Genomic DNA, 23,347 nt, shown 5'->3' on the forward strand with positions numbered 1-23,347 from the left:
CAAACTAGAATCCAGATACAGAGAGAGAGGACAAGACCAGGTTGCAGAAACACATAAAGACAGCTGACCTGAACAAGGAGGAGCTAATGGGCCTTTCCCCCCCAGACTGATAGCTGGGAATCCAGCATGGGACTGACTCAGAACCCCTGAATATGGGTCTCAGCCAGAAGGACTGAGCAGTCTAAGGGACCTCAGACAGTGGAACCAGGATGTATTCCTGGTGCACAAAAGGTCCTTGTGGACACATCCCCCTACTTCAAATGACTTGATAGATTTGCATGACCCCACCTGGAAGGCATAGCCCTACCTGTGGAATGGGGTGGGGGGATGGGAGGGGAGGGTGATCAGGGTGCATGTCAGGGGGGTAAAGAGGATAAGAGGGAGGAAGGGAAGGAGGGAGGGAGAGTGAGGGAACTGGGATTGACATGTAAAATAAATATAAATAAAATAAAGAAAAAAAGAAAAGCTTGTGTGTTTATCATCTCTTTTAGCCTGAGATAGAGGTAAGATATAGTGACATCTTCTTTGTTTTTCTGATCTTCTGCTTGAACCCCAATATCTGTCTCTGGGTTCTTATTTACTGTGACACTTATTGTTAAGTTTTTGAGAAGTTATTCAAGAGTGCCTGCTAGCACAGGAAAACAGCACCTAAAGCCAATTTGAGGAAATTAACACAAGACATCTGGTACTAAGATGTGGGTGAGTGAGCTGAAGCTCATGATCAGATTCCTCTTTTGGTGTTTCCTTATATGTCACACCAGATACAAGTGTCTCACTATAAACCTCCAGTATCTCTGGATTAGATCGTGACTAGTTTTTCATATCAACAGTTTCAAGGTGTGCAGAAGGTAATTTCTGCCTCTGGGACTTCCCGTGCACCCAATGTAGGTGCTAAAAGATAATATGAGCAGAGCTTGATATAGGTTTATACAATGGGGTTCTATTACATTTCTGCAATTAACTTTGCAGTAGTGGGAATGTGAACTCTTTTGCACACACATGTACATGGAACAGGACTAAATCTAAACTGCAATCTCAATCATTGAAACCCTCAAAAGTTCTCATGAACCTAAAGAATTATGACCTTGAGAATAAGTGATTGTTGCTCTAAGTCACAGAACTTTAATTTAGGTGTTCACACAGCATTATTGTGACAATAGTTCTATAAAGAGAGTAGGGCTTATGTTCTCTTCCTCTGACATAGTTTATAAAAACGATAATCAGTTTCACTGTTCAATAATTACTTCACTGTAACCCAAGGTGCTGATCACTGGTATTCCATAGATGGATGAAGAGGAAGGTCTCAGTTCATCAGAAACCAGCTGTCCAGTGGGACAAAGAATAGTAAAATTGGGAGCAATTAATCATTATAGATGTTGAGCTGTAAATCTTTAATTGATGTAGTAGTAATGAGGTTAGGTTTAAGAAACCTATCTAGAGAGAAAGGGTGTTCCAGAAGAGGTGATAGATACATTGAGTCTTATGTTGTGAAATGTCAGATAAACTTAGAATAAAGCTGTCTGGAACCCATAGCCTGCACAGTTTACATACCTCATAGAAAAGAAGTTGCTTTTCATCTCTGGTCAATTATAATTAGGAAGGAACTTAAAAGTGTATGACTTCTGCTATTCAAGAGAAATTTAGGATGTTCTCCCCAAATAACTCATTTGAATGTTCAGTTCAGAAATTTAATCTATTTCTACGTACTAGACCATCCAAGGACAATACTACTGCTGCTGCTGCTGCTGCTACTACTACTACTACTAATGATAATAATAATAATAATAATAATAATAATAATAATAATAATAATAAATAAATTGTCTTAAAGCCACATTTGGACTTTGGTTTGACAGTTTCCTCAAGTGGTAGACAGCTTGTGAGGGAGACCATGTGAGAATTTTCCATTTGTACATGAGAGAATGCAATAACATAGTCACTTAACTATACAAGTACATTTAATGTTCTAGCAATCATATTGGTTTTGATATCTAAATAACCACTGCAAATGCCCACATGGGAAATGAAAATCTATCTAAGATATATTTCATAGCTTATCTATCTTCTAAATATGCTGAACTAATATAAAAAGGCAATGGAAATGCATCTTTAGTATTCACATTTATAATCCTGAATATCCCATTATTCTGTAATACATAAATGTCCAAGAGACCATGGCTATGTCTTGTAGTTTGTCCCATGCTTAAATAACACTTGGACTATTTTATATTCCAGAATTTCTTTATCAGAATCACCCAAAAGAAAAACATCTGTTAAGACTTCTGACTTCATTTTCAGTAGGTCTTGAGTAGGGTTTAAACTATTATGTTTCAAAAACATCTCTACATTATGCCCATGACCTGCCTACCCTGGGTAGAGTACAGGTATGGAAGGTAGTTTTTTTCTTTGCAACAGAAATAACAAAAGAAATAGAGTAGTCAATTCTTCCCCTTTCATAAATACCTAGTTATTTTATTCCTTATTGTATTCAAGTTTGAGGGCTTCTGGAAAACAATAGGATTATATTTATTGTCAGGTAAACAATAAAAGCCCTCTTCTTTCTTTTTTATTTATTTTTTATTTTTGTTATAAAATTGCTTCCAAGCTTGAGGAGATTTATTCTGGTAGCATATTCTTTAATGTTTTATCTAAGCTCAGATTCTACTTAAGAATATCCTTCAAGAACATGAACTTCATTATATTCCTGTTCACTCATTGCCTTTGCTATACTGATAATATCTCACCTAGTCTTGTTATTTTATTCCTTTAGTAATCACCGTAAATCATTGAGGCTTTATCAGAGTGTCACACACAGAATTTTGACCTCCAAATACAAACATATGATTATTTCTAATCAAAAATCTAACAAATCATGTAACCCTGTTGTTCATCTTATTTTAGAATGGTAATCTTTGCTAGCTGTTTGAATTGTTCAATTGCAATTCAATGCTGGTTTAACAGACTATCTTCAATAGCTTGTTGACTTGGATTTAGATAGTATTTTTCCCCTATAAACAAATAGTAGTATATCATGTAGCACTTGACTTTGTCAACATATTTTTGCATGCTATTTCTAGGGTATGCTTTCCATAGCCCAAAACTCCCTATTAATTTGTTCATCCATACAATTAACCTAATTGCCCTTGTAAAATTGTCTAATAATTTATTTGAATAGTTTTAGCATCTTCTCAAAAATATAGAGATATCTCCCTGCAAATAAAGTGACCTGTCACTTTCTCTGTGAATACATGCTTCCAGTCACTATTACTATTCACCATGAGTTGAAATTCTCATTTGGGGTTAGTCCTAACTTATGCTCAAATACTAATACTATTTATTTACCCACAGAAAACTCAGAAACAAAGTCTCGAATTTAATTTCTAGCTTACTCAGACCTCAAACACTATATACCAATGATAACAAATTTCAATTACCCCTCTTTAGAAAGAATAAATGAAGATAAAAACAGCATCATCCTCATAGATTAGCGAAACTGCTACATAATGCCCATGTATCAGCATATACAGTGTTCAATAAATGTGAATTGTTAGAATATCAATATGGACAATGAATGATCCATATTATTAATTCAATAGATTGTTTGCTTCTATGGATATCATAGTTCATAAAGTGTTGAGATCTCTATCTCAGTGGAGTTTACACTTCACTGGAATCAGGAAATGACAACAAATGGGTAGGTATGCAATAGCAGATTATCTCAAGAACCATGAAAGAAAAAGAACAGCATCATAGGAAGAAGATTAAAACAAAAACAAACAAAAAACCTGAGAAGCCAGTATTTTGGCTGTGACAGGAAGAGAACTGAACCTTGAATAAAAGATGAAAGAGGAGAATTTCAGACATTGGAAGCTCTCCACACAAATGCTCTAGGAACCATAATAATTTGTCATGTTTAAGAAAAATGCATGATCCATGACATCAGAGCCTAAGGAAAAAAGTTGAAAGGGGCCAGGTTAGAAAGATAAATCCAATAGGCATTGGAAGGATGTGTAAAGGAGATTTTAGTTTGAGAAAATTGGAAAGGTCAAGACAATTTTAAGTTTTAAGAAGATTCTTCCACACTGATTAATGTGAGTGAAGTTGGGCTTCAGTCAAGCAAGAGCAGAGGAGATACAAAATAAAAGGATGCAGGACAGGTCAAAGTAACAAATGGGAACTGCCAAGTTTAGGGGGAAGGAAATTAGAATGAGGAAGTGCTGGCAGTTTTGAAGTAGATCTTGATGGTTGGGCTTTTCTGGTTTTATAGTTGGGAATTTGAAATAAGAGGTCTTAAATCTGATGCCTACAGTCAATATATTATTATACTGAGAATCCTTATTCATAAACTCAGACTCTGTTTACTTTTTCTGAGAGCTTTCATTTTTGTTATATACATGCATAATAGTTTATTTTTTATCAGAAGCTGACTTAATTGTGTATGTTTATTTTCTTTATGATTTTCTTAATAACTTACAATTTTAATATTTTCCATAGTGTTCCATAAGCGCAAATAATGTTAGCATGATTTTTAAATTTTCTCAATAAATCCCACAATATTATAGCACAATTTCAATATCATACCTTTTTATAATATTTCATATGTACTATACCATAGTTTGTGTCAAGCCACAAGTAATACAGCAAATTTAACCACAAAACATCATTAGTTTCTCATTAATATCCTGAAATCCATTTCCATAACTCATATATGTGTCAGTGACCATATATGACAAATCTTACAAACTCTACCTATATTGTCTATCCTGAATAATCTCTAATATTTTTGTTGTTAACAATTTTTCTCTTCCTTGAGTTATTCTAAAATATCAGGTAATAGTAAGATCCCTTTAGTTCAGGCATACAATCATGTTTATGGACATAAGACCTAATAATTTTGCTATATGAGTTTAAATAACAACAATAACACAAAAGAAAAGAAAAGGCAAGGAATAGAAAGATTGATCAATAGGGGAAGGTGCTTGCTACATGTAAACAAGGCTACTTAAGCAGTGTCTGCTCTCTCTCTCTCTTGGATATGGAAATGGACCTTCCTTGAACACTACTTCACTGAGCCTGAACTTCAGAGATCTCATTGGCCTATCATAAAGGCCAATGCATTCACAGACTCTTATCCAAGGACATCCTCAAGGGAACACTGGAATATTATGGTAGCATATCAAGGCAAATATGGTGGCAGGAGGAGGAGATGTAGACTGTGTGCAAAATAGGAAACAGACTGAAGCTATTTCTTCGATCCTGATCATCATAGAGTATCCAGAAAACATCCAATCCAACAGAAGAAAACCAAAGGGCACAGATTAGAAAACAATATATCCCTCTAGGACAGTCAGTTGGATTAGGTAAGGTGAAACCGAAACTTTATTATTATGTTAAAAATAAAACTACGAAAATGTCCCTTCTTTCAATCTCCCTTCCTGCATATATCTACATAATGACTCAGTGTAGACTTAATTCCCAAAGTATCTGGCAAGCTTAATTACCATGTTACAGGAGACATATAATACTATTTGCACAAACTTGCTTCTATCTGGATAACCAACCTTCAAGGAGCCACACTCACACAAAATCCCAAGTTCATGAAAAAATTTCTTTGTTTTTCATGCACTGTAAATGTGTGATAAAGTGTTATTACTGAACACCCAGCAGTTGATTCACTAACTCCTCAAATGTCAGTAGGAATATACTGAGGGAAAATCAAATTATGTAATTTCATCCCTTGGACTAATTTTTCTTATTGCTGCTCCTCTGAAAAGGACAGATGCAAATAGGCAGATGCTATGTTTATTTTTCTTAGGAGGAAGGAAGTTTTGTGATGTGATTAAAATGGTATCATGTTGTTTCTTATAGAATTTGTTCATGCACCTGATCTGCAAGAACAAAGAAGTGGCTATACCTATTAACTGTGATAAAATGCACCTGTTAGCTAGGCAGGCAATTTCCATAGAAATCGTACAGTAAGTTGCAATTAAGTATGAACTAAATTAGTGTATCTTTCCTGCTGATACTGCAGATTCCTCACCTGTAGCCTGTTGTTACTGTCTAAATTTAGGCAAATACTAGGTTTAATTCCAGAACTTTTGTCACTTGTCATTACACAAAACATTTCCTAATCTTCAGCCTGTTGGACTGTCTGGGAAGATCTGTAGTGCATATATCTTTAACACTGATTAGACAAAAAAAAAAATAAATAAAAAAATAAAAAAAATAAAAAAATCCAATTTTCAACCATAGAGACCTTTAGGTTTTTTGTTTGCTTGTTTGTTTTTGTCATGTTTGCTGTTATTGTTGATTTTGTTAAGAATATTTAATAACAAACAGGATGAACATGAATACTTAACCTTAAATATTCATTAGATATTGCTCTAATTTTGCTGTTTTATTTAGACACATACTATTACCAAAGTAGTGTTTCACAAGAAATAAATATAATAATCTTTATATCAGAATTAAGGACACATTGTCCCTTCTTAATTATAGTGCAGTTAAAAGTTTATACATAGTAACAGCTGAAGTATAGGAGACTATAAACTAAATGAGATCAATGGCTTGAAGTCTGAAAATTGTTTACAAAGAGCTCTTTGATCAAAAGAAAGTTGTTTCTTTGTTCTGCTATCACTAAATGATTAACTGATAAGAAACAGAAAAAAAATTATCACAGAGGACAGAAGTCCAAGATCATGGCTGGGTTCTAATGTAGGCCATTTTTTTTCAGGCTGCAGATGAGCATGGTTTCACTGACCCTTCACTCGGGAGAAGGAACCAGCTAGCACAATTTGGTATCTTTTACAAAGGCCACTAATCTGAATTATGAAGATTTACTTTTCAAATAAAATCATCTCCAAAAACCACACCTTCACCCAACACAGCTGGGGGACAGAATCATCCAGATCACTGCATACATAGCACTATATTACAAGTATATAACAGTTAGAATAAATATCTAAAATCAGATATAAAAAGGGACAAACTTGACATAGATCTCAAATTCAAAATCCTTCCCACTAGCATGTACAATAGAAGGGTTTTGAAATGACTAAGATGTCATTTTTTCTGTATAAATTTGTTTTTATTTTATATAACCAAGCCCATTTAAATGAAAACAGACATTTATAGACAATATTTGGGAATTTGGACGTCGTTCTTTCCAAACTACTTCCTCCTGGTAAGGGGCACTGTCATGGGGGATTCGAAGAAGATTCAGAAATCCTGGCTGTAGTCCGTAAGGCAGTCCATCTCTTTTAGAATTACTTAAAGCTTTGTGTGATTGGAATTCACTGTTAAGATTTGTAGGAACTATTAATCAACTCGTGTGGCATTAACAGAATAATTAATAAGGAGCATGTGAAGGGAAAAGATCACTTGAAGCACTAGGTACAAGCCAGAGTGCACATATGGCCCAGGTCAGTTTAGGCAGGAACAACACATACCACACATGTTCCACATTCCTACCAGATAGATACTTAGAACATATATCCAAAGTGGGGATCATCTTGTCAGAGGGCCTGATCCTCCTCTTTCCAACTCCTGAGCACTGGGATTTCAGGCATGGGACAGCACACCTAGTTTATGAAGTACTCAGAGGATGGAGGCCAGGGCTTCGAGAACCCTCAGTTGCAAACCAGATCACAATTACGGCTGGGTCTTGTTTGCTTTTTTTTTTTTTTTTTTCTAAATCAATTATATTTGTATTTATATTTATTTGTTCTACTTTTTTATTTATTTATCTGTTCATTTAGTTAATTAAGTCAGGCAAACCTTATCCCCCCACACATACATATCCATGAAGAATTTAAACTTGGTAATGAATGACAAATTAAAATTTGAGTAAAACATTTAGATGGGCTCTTCTCTAAGAAAGATGAACTACACAAATGGCAAATGCTTGATCCCAAGAAAATATACTCTACATTATTTGTCAGCAAGGAAATGCAAATAAAAAAATACCATGTCCTGCATTCAAGAATGGCAGAATCACCATTAACTAACTAAGGTCAGTGTGTTGGAATTAATGTAGAGAATCAGCAACATCCTTGCTCTTCTGGTGTTATGGAAAATTATACTTTAATTTTGGGAAATAGTTATCAAATCTTGAAACACAGAATTAATATAAAGACAAAAAATTTCACTCATGGGTATACATACATATGAAAATTGAAAACAGAGATCTGCACTGAAAATTTTACACATATTTATAAAGCAGAATTATTCATATAAATAAAAGGTGAGGCTAATCTAAGTGCACATACACTGGTAAACATATAAATAAAATATGTTGTATTCATACAATGGAATACTAATTAGCCACAAAAAGAAATAACATTTTACTATATGCTTCAACAAGGGTGAACCTTGAAATATTATGCTAATGAAATGAGTAGTACCAAGCAAACAGAATTCTGTAATTTCATGTAAATGAAATGTCTTAAGCAGGGAAATTTGCAGAGATGGGACATAGATAAGGGGTAGTTTTAGAGATGCTGGGTTGGCAGGAGATGAGAACAGCAGGATAATGCTGGAGACCATGCAGTTTCTTTTGAGGTGATTAAGACATCCTAAAATTAACTCTATGTATATACATGCATATGTGTATGTGTATATGATATCCAGATATCATATATGTATAGATACGCAACTGTGCTTACATTGGAAACCATTGAATGATACACTTTAAAAGCAAAACCATGTATTCCAGTAATTATCCATTCAAACATGAGAGTTACAATAAAATAAGTTCACAACCTTACTATATAAAATAATAGTTATACCTAAGTATCAGGAACATGATACGTAAAAAAGTTAATAATGTAAAGTAGTGTCTAGAAAGAATTCACTGTCTGAATGGTAAAAATACCAGGCACTAGTGATGTTAACCTTTAATAGCTATGATTAAAACATCAGCATTTCATTGAGTTTGAATCTTATTGCAGTCAATCTCCTTCTGGGACAACACATGGTCTGAGTGCTTCTGGACAACTCAAGCAGCATCAAATGGTCTATAGGCAGCTTTCTACTGCTCTCAGCTGATCTTGTCAGCCACAGATGGTCAATTTACCTTACTTAAATTGCTAGAAGTAATTACAATCATACTCTAGATTACCTATTCTATGTTTTCTCATAATCTGCAGCATCTATCTTTTCCTTTGGGACCTCCTCCTCCCTTATCTATCTAAGAAGAAAAAACGTGGATTAAAAGATATCCAGAATACATGAAAATCACTGTCAAAATTGGAGTTCTGAAAAGAAGGGGAAAGAGTTGAACATCAGCACACAGTCTTATGTCAAAGTAGATATTTTTCATAGTTAAATCCTACCTCTAATACAAATAGCATTTACACAACTAACTGGAAGTAGTAATAATACTAAACATTTTTGAGCAAAGCCTGATATATAACTTTGCTTCTCCTAACCCATGTACATTTAAAAGAATTCTTTAGATATTATTAGAGACCAGAGTTTGCCTGTTGGTAATGATGATTTTAGTACAATAAGGAGTCAAGAAGAGAAACTAAAGAGTAATGACAGAAGCACCACATAGATGATTTTAGGTCACTTTCTGTGTTCTGTGAACACAACACTCCATATCTCCTTGGCAGCAATGAAGAATCATTAGTACAAATGACCCTAAGAAGTCCTGTCTATGAGTATATAATCATTAAGCTCCACGATGACAATAAGGACAAAGTAGACACAAATGAAATTTAGGGACTATTATGCAGGCAAAGGCAGTGGTGTGAATTCAGGTAAACTCCATTTAAATGAGACATCACATGTAATAATGGAAAAATAAATATTATGCTAATTCATTCTGTGATAACCTTTTCCCATTTATGGCCAACATCAACACACTAAGCCTGAAACCAAATTAAAAGAGTAAGTACTTAATACAGGAAGATATGGAACTCTTAAATTTTCCACAGGTATTTCAATGACTCAACCTCTGCTTGATCAAATATATGTGCTCAAGAATCACCTAATGCCTCATTAAATGTGTTTCATTAAAAATGATAGAAGAGAACACAGGAAAAGACTGAAGGATAATATATCAACTTTGAATTATCAACATTCCTTTTTTTTTCTTGAGAAATATCTAGAAGTTGATGATAGCATGCAAAGTTATATATGCTTATTTTATCTGTTTTCTTTCTTTTATGATATTTTTATTTAAATTTGAAACTAGCTTCTTGTTTTACATACCAATCCTAGTTGCCTCACCCTCCCCTCCTCCTCTGCCCCCCCCAGCTCCCACCCCTTTTTGCTCCCCAGGGCTTTTATATGGTAAAGTGAATTCATACTGCATATCTAAGAATAATGTAGAAAATAAATAAGTACCATTTTAATTAATAATATATTAATATTAGAATATGTATTTTTAATATAAGATAAAAAAACTTCATAGTTCACCATACTTTATAATTGCTAAATAAATTTAAATTGTAACTAAGAGGCAAGGACAATATTATTTAAGACCTTTATAATTATTAAAACAACAAATTAAATATCCATTTCCATAAGAAATAAATTTTTGCCTGTGGTAGCAAGGATGGGTTCATATTCCTGAAACCCTAGCATTGCCTTCCAGCCAGTGTGTAAGCCTGACTGAAAAATGTTGTCCTGTGTCATTTATGATTTCCAAATGTGATAAAAGGATCATTTTAATAATACAGTACAAGGTCTACTGACATATCAATGGTTGTGTTAGCATGATTTTGAGTACCTTGGGCAAGAAAAAATGTATTCCTCACAGTTGGAAATCTGAGAAGTCCAAGCTCATGGTGGCTATAGGGGAGGTTCCCATTGAGGACTCCCTTTATCCTCACATCGAAGATGCCTTTTCTATGAGTCTGTATGTGACCTCCTGGTGTATGCTCACATGAGGAACAGGCATGACTAGCATCTCTTCATTTTATAGGACATTCTTTTGGATGAGATTTTTGTACCTTATACTTGATGTTTTTTTTTCCCATTATATTTAAAATTTTATTTTGAGGCTCATTGTAGTCCTGTAACTACCAAATGACACCTATGTGCCAGAACCTATGTACATCAAAATTTACTAGGATATTAAGCTTTCTGTAGGAGATAAAAGCACTGAAAATGGCCACACCAGATAATTTTTCCTATATTTTAGATAATCTGAATTTTAAATAAGTAATACTTTATCAAGCTCATTGTTAATAGACCTGTTAATTATCTGAGTGACGGGATGTGTGGAGATAATTCAACAGCTTTATATTGTAAGATATTCTTGAGTTCTAGAGCAATTACATACACAACAAGGACCTCTCTGGTGGGAGATGTTATTCTGTATATGTTTCTCTTATTGGTTGACGAATAAAACACTGTGTGGCTAGTGGCTAGTGGTCAGGCAGGAAGGCTAGGTGGAGCTACCAGACAAAGAGAATTCTGGGAGGTGTAGACAGAGAGGAGTTGTCACATGAGCCTGGGAAGAAAGGGCACAAGTCAGGCTTTCTCCGGTAAGATAAGAGCATGTAGAAATACATAAATTCGTAGTTATGGGTTAATAATTAAGATAGAGATAGACAATAAGAAGCCCAAGCCATTGGCTTACAGTTTCACATTTAATATTAAGTCTGTGTGTTTATTTGGACTGACACGGCTATCGGATCAGGCTGGTGTGAAGAACTATTCATTATGCCTTTCTGTATTTAGGATGAATTGTTATTGCTTGTTGCACAATAAGAAAGTTCCTTTGTAAGCAACAGCTGAATTACATGTTGCATCTTATATTTTAGTTTACCTTCATTAACTCCTAAAAGTCCTTCCTCCAAATACAGGCATATTGAGAGCTAAGAGAGGCAACATCTCAGTTTGTTACAATGATCTATAAAGTGGAAAAGCTTGTAAAATATATTGATGGAGAGTTAGACAGTGTTTTTGTTGCACATTCTGCAGCATCCCTTATGTTTGCAACTCAGCAGAGCCAAAGAAAAAAATCCAAGTGTATGCCCCAAGTTGAGGAAGGTGTGGTCTCTGTGTCTAAATATCTTCTTATGTAGCTGGGATGTGAAGCAGACACAGCGGGGTGTGAGCAGCATGGAAGAAAGGCAAATGTAAAATGCCTCACAAATGGATGTCATCCTTCTGCCACAGCCCTAATATTTGCCTGTGTTTCTAGTGATTACTGCAAACAACCAACCTGTGTATCATCAGAATATCATTATGTCAACTCCTCCACTATTCATGGGAATTATGAAGGGACAGTTACTGCTGTAAACATTTTGTGGATGAAAATCAAAATGGGTAAAGGGAGACTGCAAGGAATGTTTTAATAATGGGTCATTTATTTTTACTTTTGTTTGCCTTTGCTTAATCTTTGTGGCTCAGTTTAGGGCTTCTCCTGAGGATTGGAAGAGACATTTTTTTTTGTTTGTTTCATTTGCTTTTTACTTTATTTCTAGGCTCACTCAAAGTTGTGCCTTGTGGTTTTGAATATTTTCCCTTCAAATTCTTATATCTAAGTAGTCACCAAACCTTACAAGGAAGTCATTGTCATTCATTTAAAGGTGAAGGAATTGAGGCTTACCTCTCTGGCTCAGGTGAGGGTGCTAATAAGCCACATGTCAGAGTGCTTAGCACTGAAATGCCATCCAAAGTAAAAATAAAATCGAACCATAGTGTTAACAGAGTAATCCGTGCCTGGACTAGTTTTCTATTTCAGCACAGCATTCCTCTGTAACAGTAATCTTTACACATTCACATATTATATGCATGTACATAAGCATAAGCATATAAGTGTGTATTGAGAACTTATGTCAATTATAACCATTATATAAAGATGGTCCTAAAATTACAATGAAGTTTAAAAATTCCTATCATCTAGTGACATCACAGCTACAAGGACACTTTAGTCACATGCTTTTGCTGCTGGTGGTTTAAACAAACCTATGGCACTACAAACCATATCAAAGTACATTAAAATTTGATAAATTTTAATACATGATAATGACAGTAATGGATTATCTCATTTATGTAAGAATTTAGTGTATTTCTTATTGTTATGTTAGAGTTCAATCTTTCTGGGATAGAAAGTTTGTAGTTACATTACATTACATTGCACCACATAAACCTCAGCCTCATAAATATCCTGACTCCTACACAAAGCCACAGGTAAGTGACTAATCTTTCACTGTCTCAATTTAAATAAGTATCCAATGAGGTCTACACACAACCAAACCTCAGTGACACAAATCTCAGGGAGCCACTCTTGAGTGACTATGTGACTGCATTAAGCCTTAATTAAATAAGAATCTATGTAAGGTAGAGCTGCTCAGGTTAATAGGGAACACCCTGCTTAGCACAGCTGAACAGAGTGACCTACAGGTCCTTACTGATAAGGGGAACATACTCGACAAGGGCAAATTCTCAGTTGCAGGCACAGAATCCTAAGCTAGTTTCCATTTACCCCGGAGAAGTCTAAACTCAAGCTGTATGGGAAGTAGAATTGCTACTTATACCGAAGAAAACATGAGAAATTCTTACGTTTAGTTTCATGCTTCCAAATTGCTAAAAACAACAAAAAATTTAAAGTTTGCCTTATAAATACCCTGTAACACACATTCTATGATTCCCAGAGATTTGTTAAAATAAATAAACATGAGAAAAATCGATAGACATTGGTAAGCTTTTATTATCATTTCCTATTGAAACAGACTACTTTAAAAATAATTCCAGGGTTCTTTCTGGAAAATTTGAAAAATATGTCAGGTGTGTAGCTCAATTTGAGGAGCCCTTCCTAAGTGACCTCTCCATCCATGCCCTTCTGCATGGTCATGAACTGTATTCAGGTCACTTTAAGATTCATGCTTTATTGATGAGAAATTAAATACCTCATACAGTATGCGTGTCTGCATTGATTCAGATACTAAATTTAGATTCAAGATCAATGTTTAGCTGAAACAGTAGCAAATCCCCTGTATGTTTGTTGAGGCTTGTCTTACAGTAAACACAGAGTTATATATGAGGGTCAAGATAAACAGCTGAGGAGAAGGATATACAGATATTCTAAATTATAAGTAGATTATAACTCATGCTATAGGAAGAAGACACTGAATATATGATTGAAAAAATTACTTAGTTCTTGAAAAAATGGAATGAGGTTTATAAAAAGTAAGAACCATGGTATTAGTTATTTCTAAAAATGCACACTGACCACAAGTTTCAGAGAACACATGTCAAGCATTCTTCTCTTTAGTCCCCTTTCCTGACTGTATTCCTTAAGGCCAGATCTTGCTTCTATGAGAACAGAGATGGTGAATGTTTTGAATATGCTTATATGCTGAGGGATTATTCCCAAGCTGATAATTCTATTAATAGAAATGAGCCATGAGAGTCCTGCCATCATCAATGGGACATCCATTAGTGATTTCAGAGAAATGTTGTAGAAGGCAGGGCATAACAGAGGGAGTAGTGCCACGTCAGGGCATAGCATAGGAAGTACTTTGCTTGTGGTGTGCCTTTGACATGACTTGTGCCTGAACACTTCTTGCTTCTAAATGACTATGAGGTATAAAGCTCCATGCCATAAGTTCTCCTCTCTCTCCCTACAGACACAAGTCAGAATAACAAGTATGCAAGTACTGAAACTTTGAGGACAAATAAATCTTTTTTTAACCTAACAATGCCAGTCACAGTGACAAAAAATAAACATACAAATAAACACAGACAATATCAAGTACTGAAATATTTACAGATTCTAGTTTTACAAATAATATTAAAATGCCTTACAAATATTGGACACATCAATTTAGGATTGTATAACTGCATTAGAAATCCATTAAGCCTGTGTTTCAAACCCTTTTCTGGCTTTCTTATAGTCCAGTACCGTGTTAATGTCCAAAAAAAAAGTTCACAAATATGTAACTGACATTTATCAGTAGATTCATCAATACAGCTTCAAGTGATCATTATTAAAATATATCTGCAAATTTATTTATGCTTTTTATTGAATGAAAGTTACCCTGGCTTTGTGTTATAAACTTTCAATTTTCATTTTATCAGAATGCAATGTAAAAGCTACATTTTAAAGTATACTTGATGTTTATTGACTCAAATTACTGAAAAGGGCAGCAACATTCACTTTAATATAGTTGTTTAGAAAACTTAAAATGTCATAAGTTCAGGGAGGTTCACTTCTAAAGCTAGTGAATCTTCACAAAGGATCACAAGTTGGAAAGCAAAAAAAGAGTCTGATAAAATGCATGATTAAAGATTTATAAGTACAAGTTGATATTTTTTGTGGAACTTTAATCTTATTAAAATTACAATTATGATTAAATTTTTTAAAGTTAGGAAAATACATTTGAATAACATTGATAATAAGGATTCCCTTCTTTTCCCTGTGTACATTCCTAAAAGGCAATAAATTCTGTTTTCAAATAAACAGTCTGGTAGAATGATACTAACTGTATCTTAGGACATTCTGACATTATATCAAACATTTTATAATATGAACATCCATTTTGAGATCTAAGAGCAGTAACAACAGACTCCACAACTTTTGTTATTAAATCCAGTTTTGGGTAGTAGTTATTAGTCATAAAATATCTATGAAAGATGATTAAAATGTATACTCAGTTACCATGGTGAATTCTTGGAAACAAAAATAAATGAAATGAAAACACAAATCTTATGATATAAACATAGATCTTATATTTGTTAAGAAAATTAAAAATTCTTCCAAATGACACATTTAATATGTAATCTCTAAGCAGATTTTTGTAAAGATTTTTTATAATGATACACAATTTGGTGTTAAGAAGCCACTGACTATAAATAAAACCTTGTCAATTGATAAGTATCTATACACACAGCCTAAGTACAGCTTTCCTATTTGCAAGGAATTTCTATTAAACATAGATACATGTTAAATAAATATTTCAATGTCAAGAAAAATTGATTTCAACTTTACAAAACTAGAAATGTGAATGTCTAGTAAATACAAATTAAAATGAAGTTTTAAATTAAATTAAAAAGAAAATGTAATTCCACACAGAAAAGGAGATTCCATAATAGGTAATTTTGAGTTAAGGAAATGATAGATTCACTTTATTGGGAAGGTAAATTACACTGTGAATGAGAGTTCAGGCAGGTCAACATTCCTTTGGAAATGAATAAATAAGTATTTAGCAACTGGGTCTGTGAGGTGTGTGTGTGTGTGTGTGTGTGTGTGTGTGTGTGTGTGTGTGTGTGTGTCTGTGTGTTTGTGTGTGTGTGTTTCTTTTCAAGCATAGTTTAACAACATGAAATGTTCAACTACTTAAAAGAAGATACAGAGGAATATTCAAAAAATACACAGGGACAGAGAGAGGATGCTATGATTCCTCTTTAAATGAGAACACAAATCCTGCAATATAAAATTTACCTCACTTGGATGGAGCAAATGTGGGCTTTGCTCTAATCCAATGCTAGTGTAGAAAACAAAGACATCTCAAACAACATCTTCTTTTAAATGGCTGGTGCTGAAAGGGTTGATTGTATCTCCATGAAAAACAAACCTGTTTGCTCACTGGCAGCCTGTCTAGGCAGGATGTCATTTAAGGACTGGTCTTACTCTATAATTAAGCCTAGAAAAATGGCCCAGTGGTTAAGGTCATTGGATACTCTTCTACAGGACTAACTGTGGTTCACTTCCCAGTACTCATATGATACCTCACACCTATCAATAATCCCAGTTCCTTGGCTTCTGACACAGGCATACATTCAGGCAAAACACAAATAATCATGAAAATTTAAAAATAACAATAATTGGTCTTATCCATCACATAAAAAGTTCAGGATCTTTTATTTTGTTCCACCTTTATTTTGTAAACATTTTATTTGCTGAGTTGTTTATCATTTATTTCGTCCTCTTTTTAAATAAAGTATGTTTAATTTTATACTGTCTTGTTTATTTTTACAATTATTGACATAGCATCTAGTTCTAAAATTGAGTCATCAATACATGAACCCAATTATATATTTACTGCCTCTTCATATGCTATGAGTATGAAAACCATTTTAAATTTATTTTCAAAGAACAATACCTTTTTAAAAACTTTACACCTTACCATCCCTTTTCTCTCATTCTCTCGAGATTGTTCTAATACAATTACTTATTACTAGGTGTGATTATATCATGAATTGGAAAATTTCAAAATTGGTTCTTATATATCACACTACCTATCTCACTGTCTGTTTCAGAAGATAACAAAAACTAAGAAGTGTGTGATCAGGAAGATATTTAACTTTGGGTCTGGGGCTGTGGGAACAAATACACTAGACTTCAGCCTGCATCCTTCCTTGGGGACAGTTACTTATTTGTCTCAAACTCATTCTTTGGATAGAGTTGAACTGAAACCCAGCAGCATAGGCATGGGTCATGCTTCTTCCTCACTATGAAGATGTGTTATACTCAAACAGACTCATCTAGGGAGATGCTAGCTACATCACCACTTTACCAATGCTTTTTTATTAGATCTAAGGGTACTAGAATGGGAAAAAGACTCAAGCAACTTGCTTATACTGGAAGTTGAAAAGAGCCTTTTGCCACTACACATCTTTGTTGGAAACACAGGAACCAAATTCCTCTCCACTGCCACTGACCTTCAGGCAACAGACAAGACTACTCTTGAGTGAAATCATAATGCTAGAGACTAGACAGGCCTTTCTTTCTTACAAATTTACAATCTACTTTCTCAATACCAGCCATTTAAAGAATAGATGTTGTTTAAGATGTCTTAGTCTACTTCATTTTCTAAACTTATATAGAACTAGAGAAAAGGTGATCACTTCTATTTAATGTGATATCTCTATACACGGCCCACAGGAAAACTTTTGAAAAATAATTGTTTCAAAATTCTGGCAATCAGTATGTGATTTTCATATATATATATATATGTATATATATATATACATATATATATGTATATATGTATATATATATAGGCTATATAAATATTCATGCATATTAAACATAACCTTATTATGTACATGGCCCATATTTACACAACTATAGGCTTCCTATATGTGAGTATATATATTCAGATTATATTGCAGAATTTAAAATATTGCTTTTTCATTGTCACTATTAGTATAATGAAATTCTGTAGTGTATGTGGCCATACGTGCTTAGGCAGACATGGGATTTTTCTGGAGGAAACCATGCCAAGTTACCAAAATGTTTTCCTAAGAAGACAGAAAATATATCCTGTAGAATGGGAAGTTTTGTTGCTTCTCTACTTGAGTAGATAGGAATGCATTAAAAAGTATATAGGTATTTTATAATAATTGGTACAATTCATGAAATATAAGATACATACAGATGCACATGTCTACACAGATATATAGTAGATGACTTCAATGTTTCCTCAGATATCAGCACTTATGGACAGTCAATTTTGAAGTCAACAAAGCATTGCAGTTTAATGAGTTCTTGTAAAACTTGACTTCATCTACAAGCAGTCTAAATTCGAGCTCGTGATATACACATGATCAGTAGAGATCACATTATATGAGTATTTCTGATCAGCAATATGTGTCACTGTACCTTGACATTACAAATGCTTTAATTTTTTGCTATACTGAAGTACAAATTAGATAGTTGCCAACTTGAAAGGAGTTACTATTTTAGCTAAAGTAATGGTATCTTAAATCCAAAGAATTGATATCATTTGCACATTTGTATTTTAGAATTTAAATTTTGATGAGAAAATAAGCAATTCTATTACAAAAACCACCATCTAACCAATTATTCTTTTCTCTATCCCTTTAAAGTCCAAAACAAAATGGGTGCTATAGTTATATGATATAATTTAGCCGATAGGCACATCTGATGTCATTAATACCTTTTGACTTATACAGAATAATTTATAAACAGTCTGGATTTTCTCCTATTTTTGAAAATGCAAAAAGACCTTATTCATAGGAAAAAGTAAAAACCGCTAAACATGTTTTGTCATATGCAAGAAAAAAGAAAATATTAAGTACATAATTGAGGTTAAAATAGGTAAAACAAATTCAAAGGCCATGATAAGATATTCATTTTTCTGACCTGGTACCACAGGTCACCATTCTTAATTTTCAATAATATGGAGGTGTTCTAGCCTTCCTGAAGGACATAAATCCATCCAAGTTCCTTAAACTATTTAAATTTCATTCTTGATATGAAAGTTTTCCTTAAACATATTGGACTTTAGTTGTTTACTTTCAACACAACACCTACAGTTATTCTATATTAATAAATCAATATTCTCAGCATTATGAATTTAATGTCAGAAACATTATTTCAAGTATCATCATCTTCTCAACTCATATACACTCTCATATAATTTCTATCATTTTTTCATCATTTATTTTCTATGTACAAGATATTTCTAGAAGTCTTCATTGTTATTCAACACACCAGCTCATTAACACTTTAGGAAAACTTTTCAGTACATTACTAAAATAATTAAAGTAAGGAGTAATATATGTAGCTTTTAATCAATAAGCAAATATTCAGATACTGCATTTAACACTTGTGCAATAAATCAAAGCAGAGCAGGAGCATGCACAGAATACTGGGACCTTCCAATTTCACACTAATAAACATGGGAAGCAATCAGCAATAAGCACTAAAAATGTTACAGTGGTATATTTTGAAGGGTATAATGTAAACTGATCTCCAATCACTGACTTACCCAAGACAGTGAGCTCTGCCGAGGCACTAATGTTCTCATTCTTATATGTTACAACACAAGTGTAGGTTCCACTGTCATCATCTGTCACATTAGAGATGAGCAAATTGCTTCCACCCAACAATGAATACTTTTTAGACCTGTAAGATAGAACCACATGCAATGAGATGGTCAGTTAACATATGTGAACATTAGGCAAGACTTCAGAAGAGCAGATGAATTTCACAAATACATTGTAGGAAGAGATAAAATCCCTATGTCACTGAGGATCTCATATATCCCACTCGCTGAAGTAGAATTAATTCAAGGTAAACTTCTATGTGGAGGTTCTGTGCACTGATTCAAAGATTAACTAGATTAAATGTAACACTGATAGAATAAATGTAATAATATATAGAATAATAAATTTCTATTCTAAATCTAATAATAAAGAATTTCCAAATAATCTAGTATGATTCAATCATTTTAAATTTTAGGAACTCTAAAGCAAAATAAATGGTTCTCCAGAGTGGCAATCTATGTCTTCTATTCTGACATATAACTCAGTCACCATTTAAAAAGTCACATTTCAAAGTGAGTAGTGACCAGATTTTCAATTTGCGTTCATGCCCTCAGAAACAGCATTAATAGTGTTCTATGTCTTATTGTTGCCTAAATACTTACATTGGACACAATTTAAACAATATTGCATCACAGAAATTAAATGTGTTAAAAGGGGGTATACTAGTCATTCTAATCAATGAACTTAATTTCTTAAGTGAGATACATTTAATAAACCTGTTTTAGGCTTAGTATTTCATTCAATTAAGGACTTACTTTCTAACTCTCTCTTAATTATTCATCTTGGGGTAATCCAATGTGAGCCATGTTCTCCAGCATTATCTTATGTTTATATTAATTGGGATAATAAGAAGCACATTTGGAACTAAGATATCTATGAAAACCTTAAATTGACATGCAATAAATTTAACTGAAGAAATGCTTTCTTTTCTATCTTCACCATTATTGAAATATAATTGACAGTGAGAGATTGTTTCTATCTATGGGATACCATGGGATGGTTTGATGTATGGGCTGTGAAATGTAAACATGTGTATGTAATATAAAGTGAATGTCATTACAAGCTAGGTAATGTGTGTGTGCCTGCCCGTGCAGGCATGAGTGTGCATGTGCATGTACATTGTGTTATGAACATATAAGATTTACCTCCTCCTTATCACATTCCTGTGATGACATTATCTGAATGTCCTTGCATCTCAATATCACTCTAACTCAGTCCCTCAGCTTTTACTTTATTTACTCATCATTGACTCCCAATGGTTAATTATCTTTTATACATTAATCATGTCAAGAATTTGAGAACATATCTATTTTGAGAAAACTGGAACTTTTGGAGACTATCAGGAAGTGTAATACCTCAGTTGGATAACTTCCTCGCCCCGTAACCAGGTGAAACTTGGTGGAGGGTAGCCAGAAACACAACACTCCAGGACAGCATCTTTTCCTTCAGTGGCAACTACATTGGATGGTCTTTGCAGAAAATAGAGTTGCCTATGCAGCCCTGGATCTATGAAAAGAAAACATAGTGTCATATATCTCATCAAAAATTGTAGCTAGAATCTTGTGTCATCACTATGATTTAAGATAATGAAGAGTAAAGATAGCAAAGTAGAAGTATGCCGGGAGCTTTTGTGGATAAAGTTGTGAAAGAGTTTCTCTACTCCCAGAACGTGGAACCTGACATTCGAATATTCTTAGCTGCTAAGATCAAAACATAAGGTAAAAGGCATAAGTCAGATACTGAAAATAACCTTGATTCTACTTTCTTCTGCTTTTTAAAAATCACTTTTATGTATTGATATGCAAGACAAATAAAGATATTATAATGAGGAAATGTTTGCTTTTTTCCAAGAAGAAGTTATACCTGCTTAAGTTTTCTTGCTTACTTTCTAAAAATAAGTCAGGCTATGGTATGATTTTGTTTTCATTACAAAATTTTAAAATGTTTCCAAAGACTGAACTTGTCCCCAATGCTAAGAACTTGGGTGACTGAAGAGTTCAGCCTCTCCCTACTTTGTCTCTCACACCACTTCATCTGTATATGTATTATCCATGTTTACTAGCACGGTGTGCATCCAGACTTGTCTTCCACATCACTTCATCTGTATATGTATTACCAATGTTTACCAGCACAGTGTGCATCCAGACTCATGAGCTTCATTCTTACTCTCACTTGACCAATAATTCACAAGTTTTCCTCACATGGAATAAGCAGAAATTTAGAGCCTAAGGGTAGGTTCAACAACTAGGAACTGCTCTTCAGAGCAAAGAGCATCCTTCCTTTTCATTATGTGAGTTCCAGGTGCAATGCTGTAGACTTACCTATCAATGTACCTGCCTTATGTTTCGCCTAACCAGTTCATCAATGTCCATCAGAGCCGATTTCTTAAAGATATATTACTGAGTTTCTTCATTCCCATTAAAATCCACACCCTTCTAGGAAAGTTCAATCAAGGGTATAACTTAATGAAATATGTGTAATTAACTTGTCAGCACACTCAAAAGAAAAATCCGAATGCAAAGAAATCTTACATCTAGGAGAGAGGTGAGTGGAGAGTCATTAATGAGGTTAGATGCAACCATGCCACAGTGCAGGCTGCTGCTGATCTCATAGGAAATTATATGAGAAGGACCTGGAATACACTTGAACACAGTTATTGTCCCAGGCCAGATTGACCTTACATTTTTTGAGTGTGCAGTCACTGAAGAAAAACAAATTACTAGGCTAATAATTTTCAATTTAAATACTCAGTATACAGAAATTCACACTTTCTCAGTCTTTCCACATCTGCCTCTGGCAATTTCAATAACAGAAATAAATCATCTTCATAATGAAAACATTTAAAGCATTTTCCCAAATGTTTAATTGTTACTTTTAAAAAAAAGTTGAAAAATGCCTCAAGAATTTTGGAAATCATGGAATGGCATATTTCCCCTCTCACAAATGACTTTCCAAATAAACAAATATGGTTCATAAGATAACACCACCTGAGGAAAATATTTTCTGAAATGGAAAATTCCCCATAATGTATATTTGTATGTAGCTGTCCTTTCTAAGGCAGACAATTCATTCAGACAAAACCCCTCACCACCTGCTTCCAGGAATAGCATTCTTATACATGCTATACAAGACCACTGTGTATCCCCCTGGTGAGATCTGCTTAATATTATTTTGTACCTAAAGGAAAATTTACTTGGAATGTTATACAAGTAAATTATTTACCAACCATGGAATAAATAGTGCAACTCAGATTATTGTACTTTATTGAAATCATAACTCCCACATAAAATAGTTAGTTAATGTTTGAGTACTTTAAAAATATTCAATATATTAACAACTTGAACATATAAAACAGGGGTAGTTCCTTAGTGTTCCTCATCTTCTGCTACCGTCTTCCTATCATGACGTGTTACATTAGAATAGCCCAGTTGTTAAACCCAAGGTTAAAATAGTTATTAAATTATTTCCAAAGTTTAAATTAGGGTTAATTATTTCATATAGGCTTGTATAAATGTACATTATATATGCATCATTAGAGTATTCAATTTCTTTACATATTCCTCTTTCCTCTATTTTCCCTACTTTAAATCTT

General features: G+C 33.8%; 1 protein-coding gene across 1 annotated transcript in view; it reads right to left on the bottom strand.

Annotated features, from left to right (window-relative positions):
• Dcc (DCC netrin 1 receptor) overlaps positions 1-23,347 on the bottom strand; it is a 538,940-nt gene that overhangs the window by 498,648 nt on the left and 16,945 nt on the right. The window contains exons 3-4 of the mRNA XM_051201201.1: positions 21,111-21,261; positions 19,698-19,834 (exon numbers count right to left, since the gene is read on the bottom strand). Coding sequence (XP_051057158.1) covers positions 19,698-19,834; positions 21,111-21,261 — 288 coding nt within the window. The remainder of the gene's footprint in view (positions 1-19,697; positions 19,835-21,110; positions 21,262-23,347) is intronic.

Source organism: Phodopus roborovskii, unplaced genomic scaffold (genome assembly GCF_943737965.1).
Source record: "Phodopus roborovskii unplaced genomic scaffold, PHOROB, whole genome shotgun sequence".
NCBI classification, from domain to species: domain Eukaryota; kingdom Metazoa; phylum Chordata; class Mammalia; order Rodentia; family Cricetidae; genus Phodopus; species Phodopus roborovskii.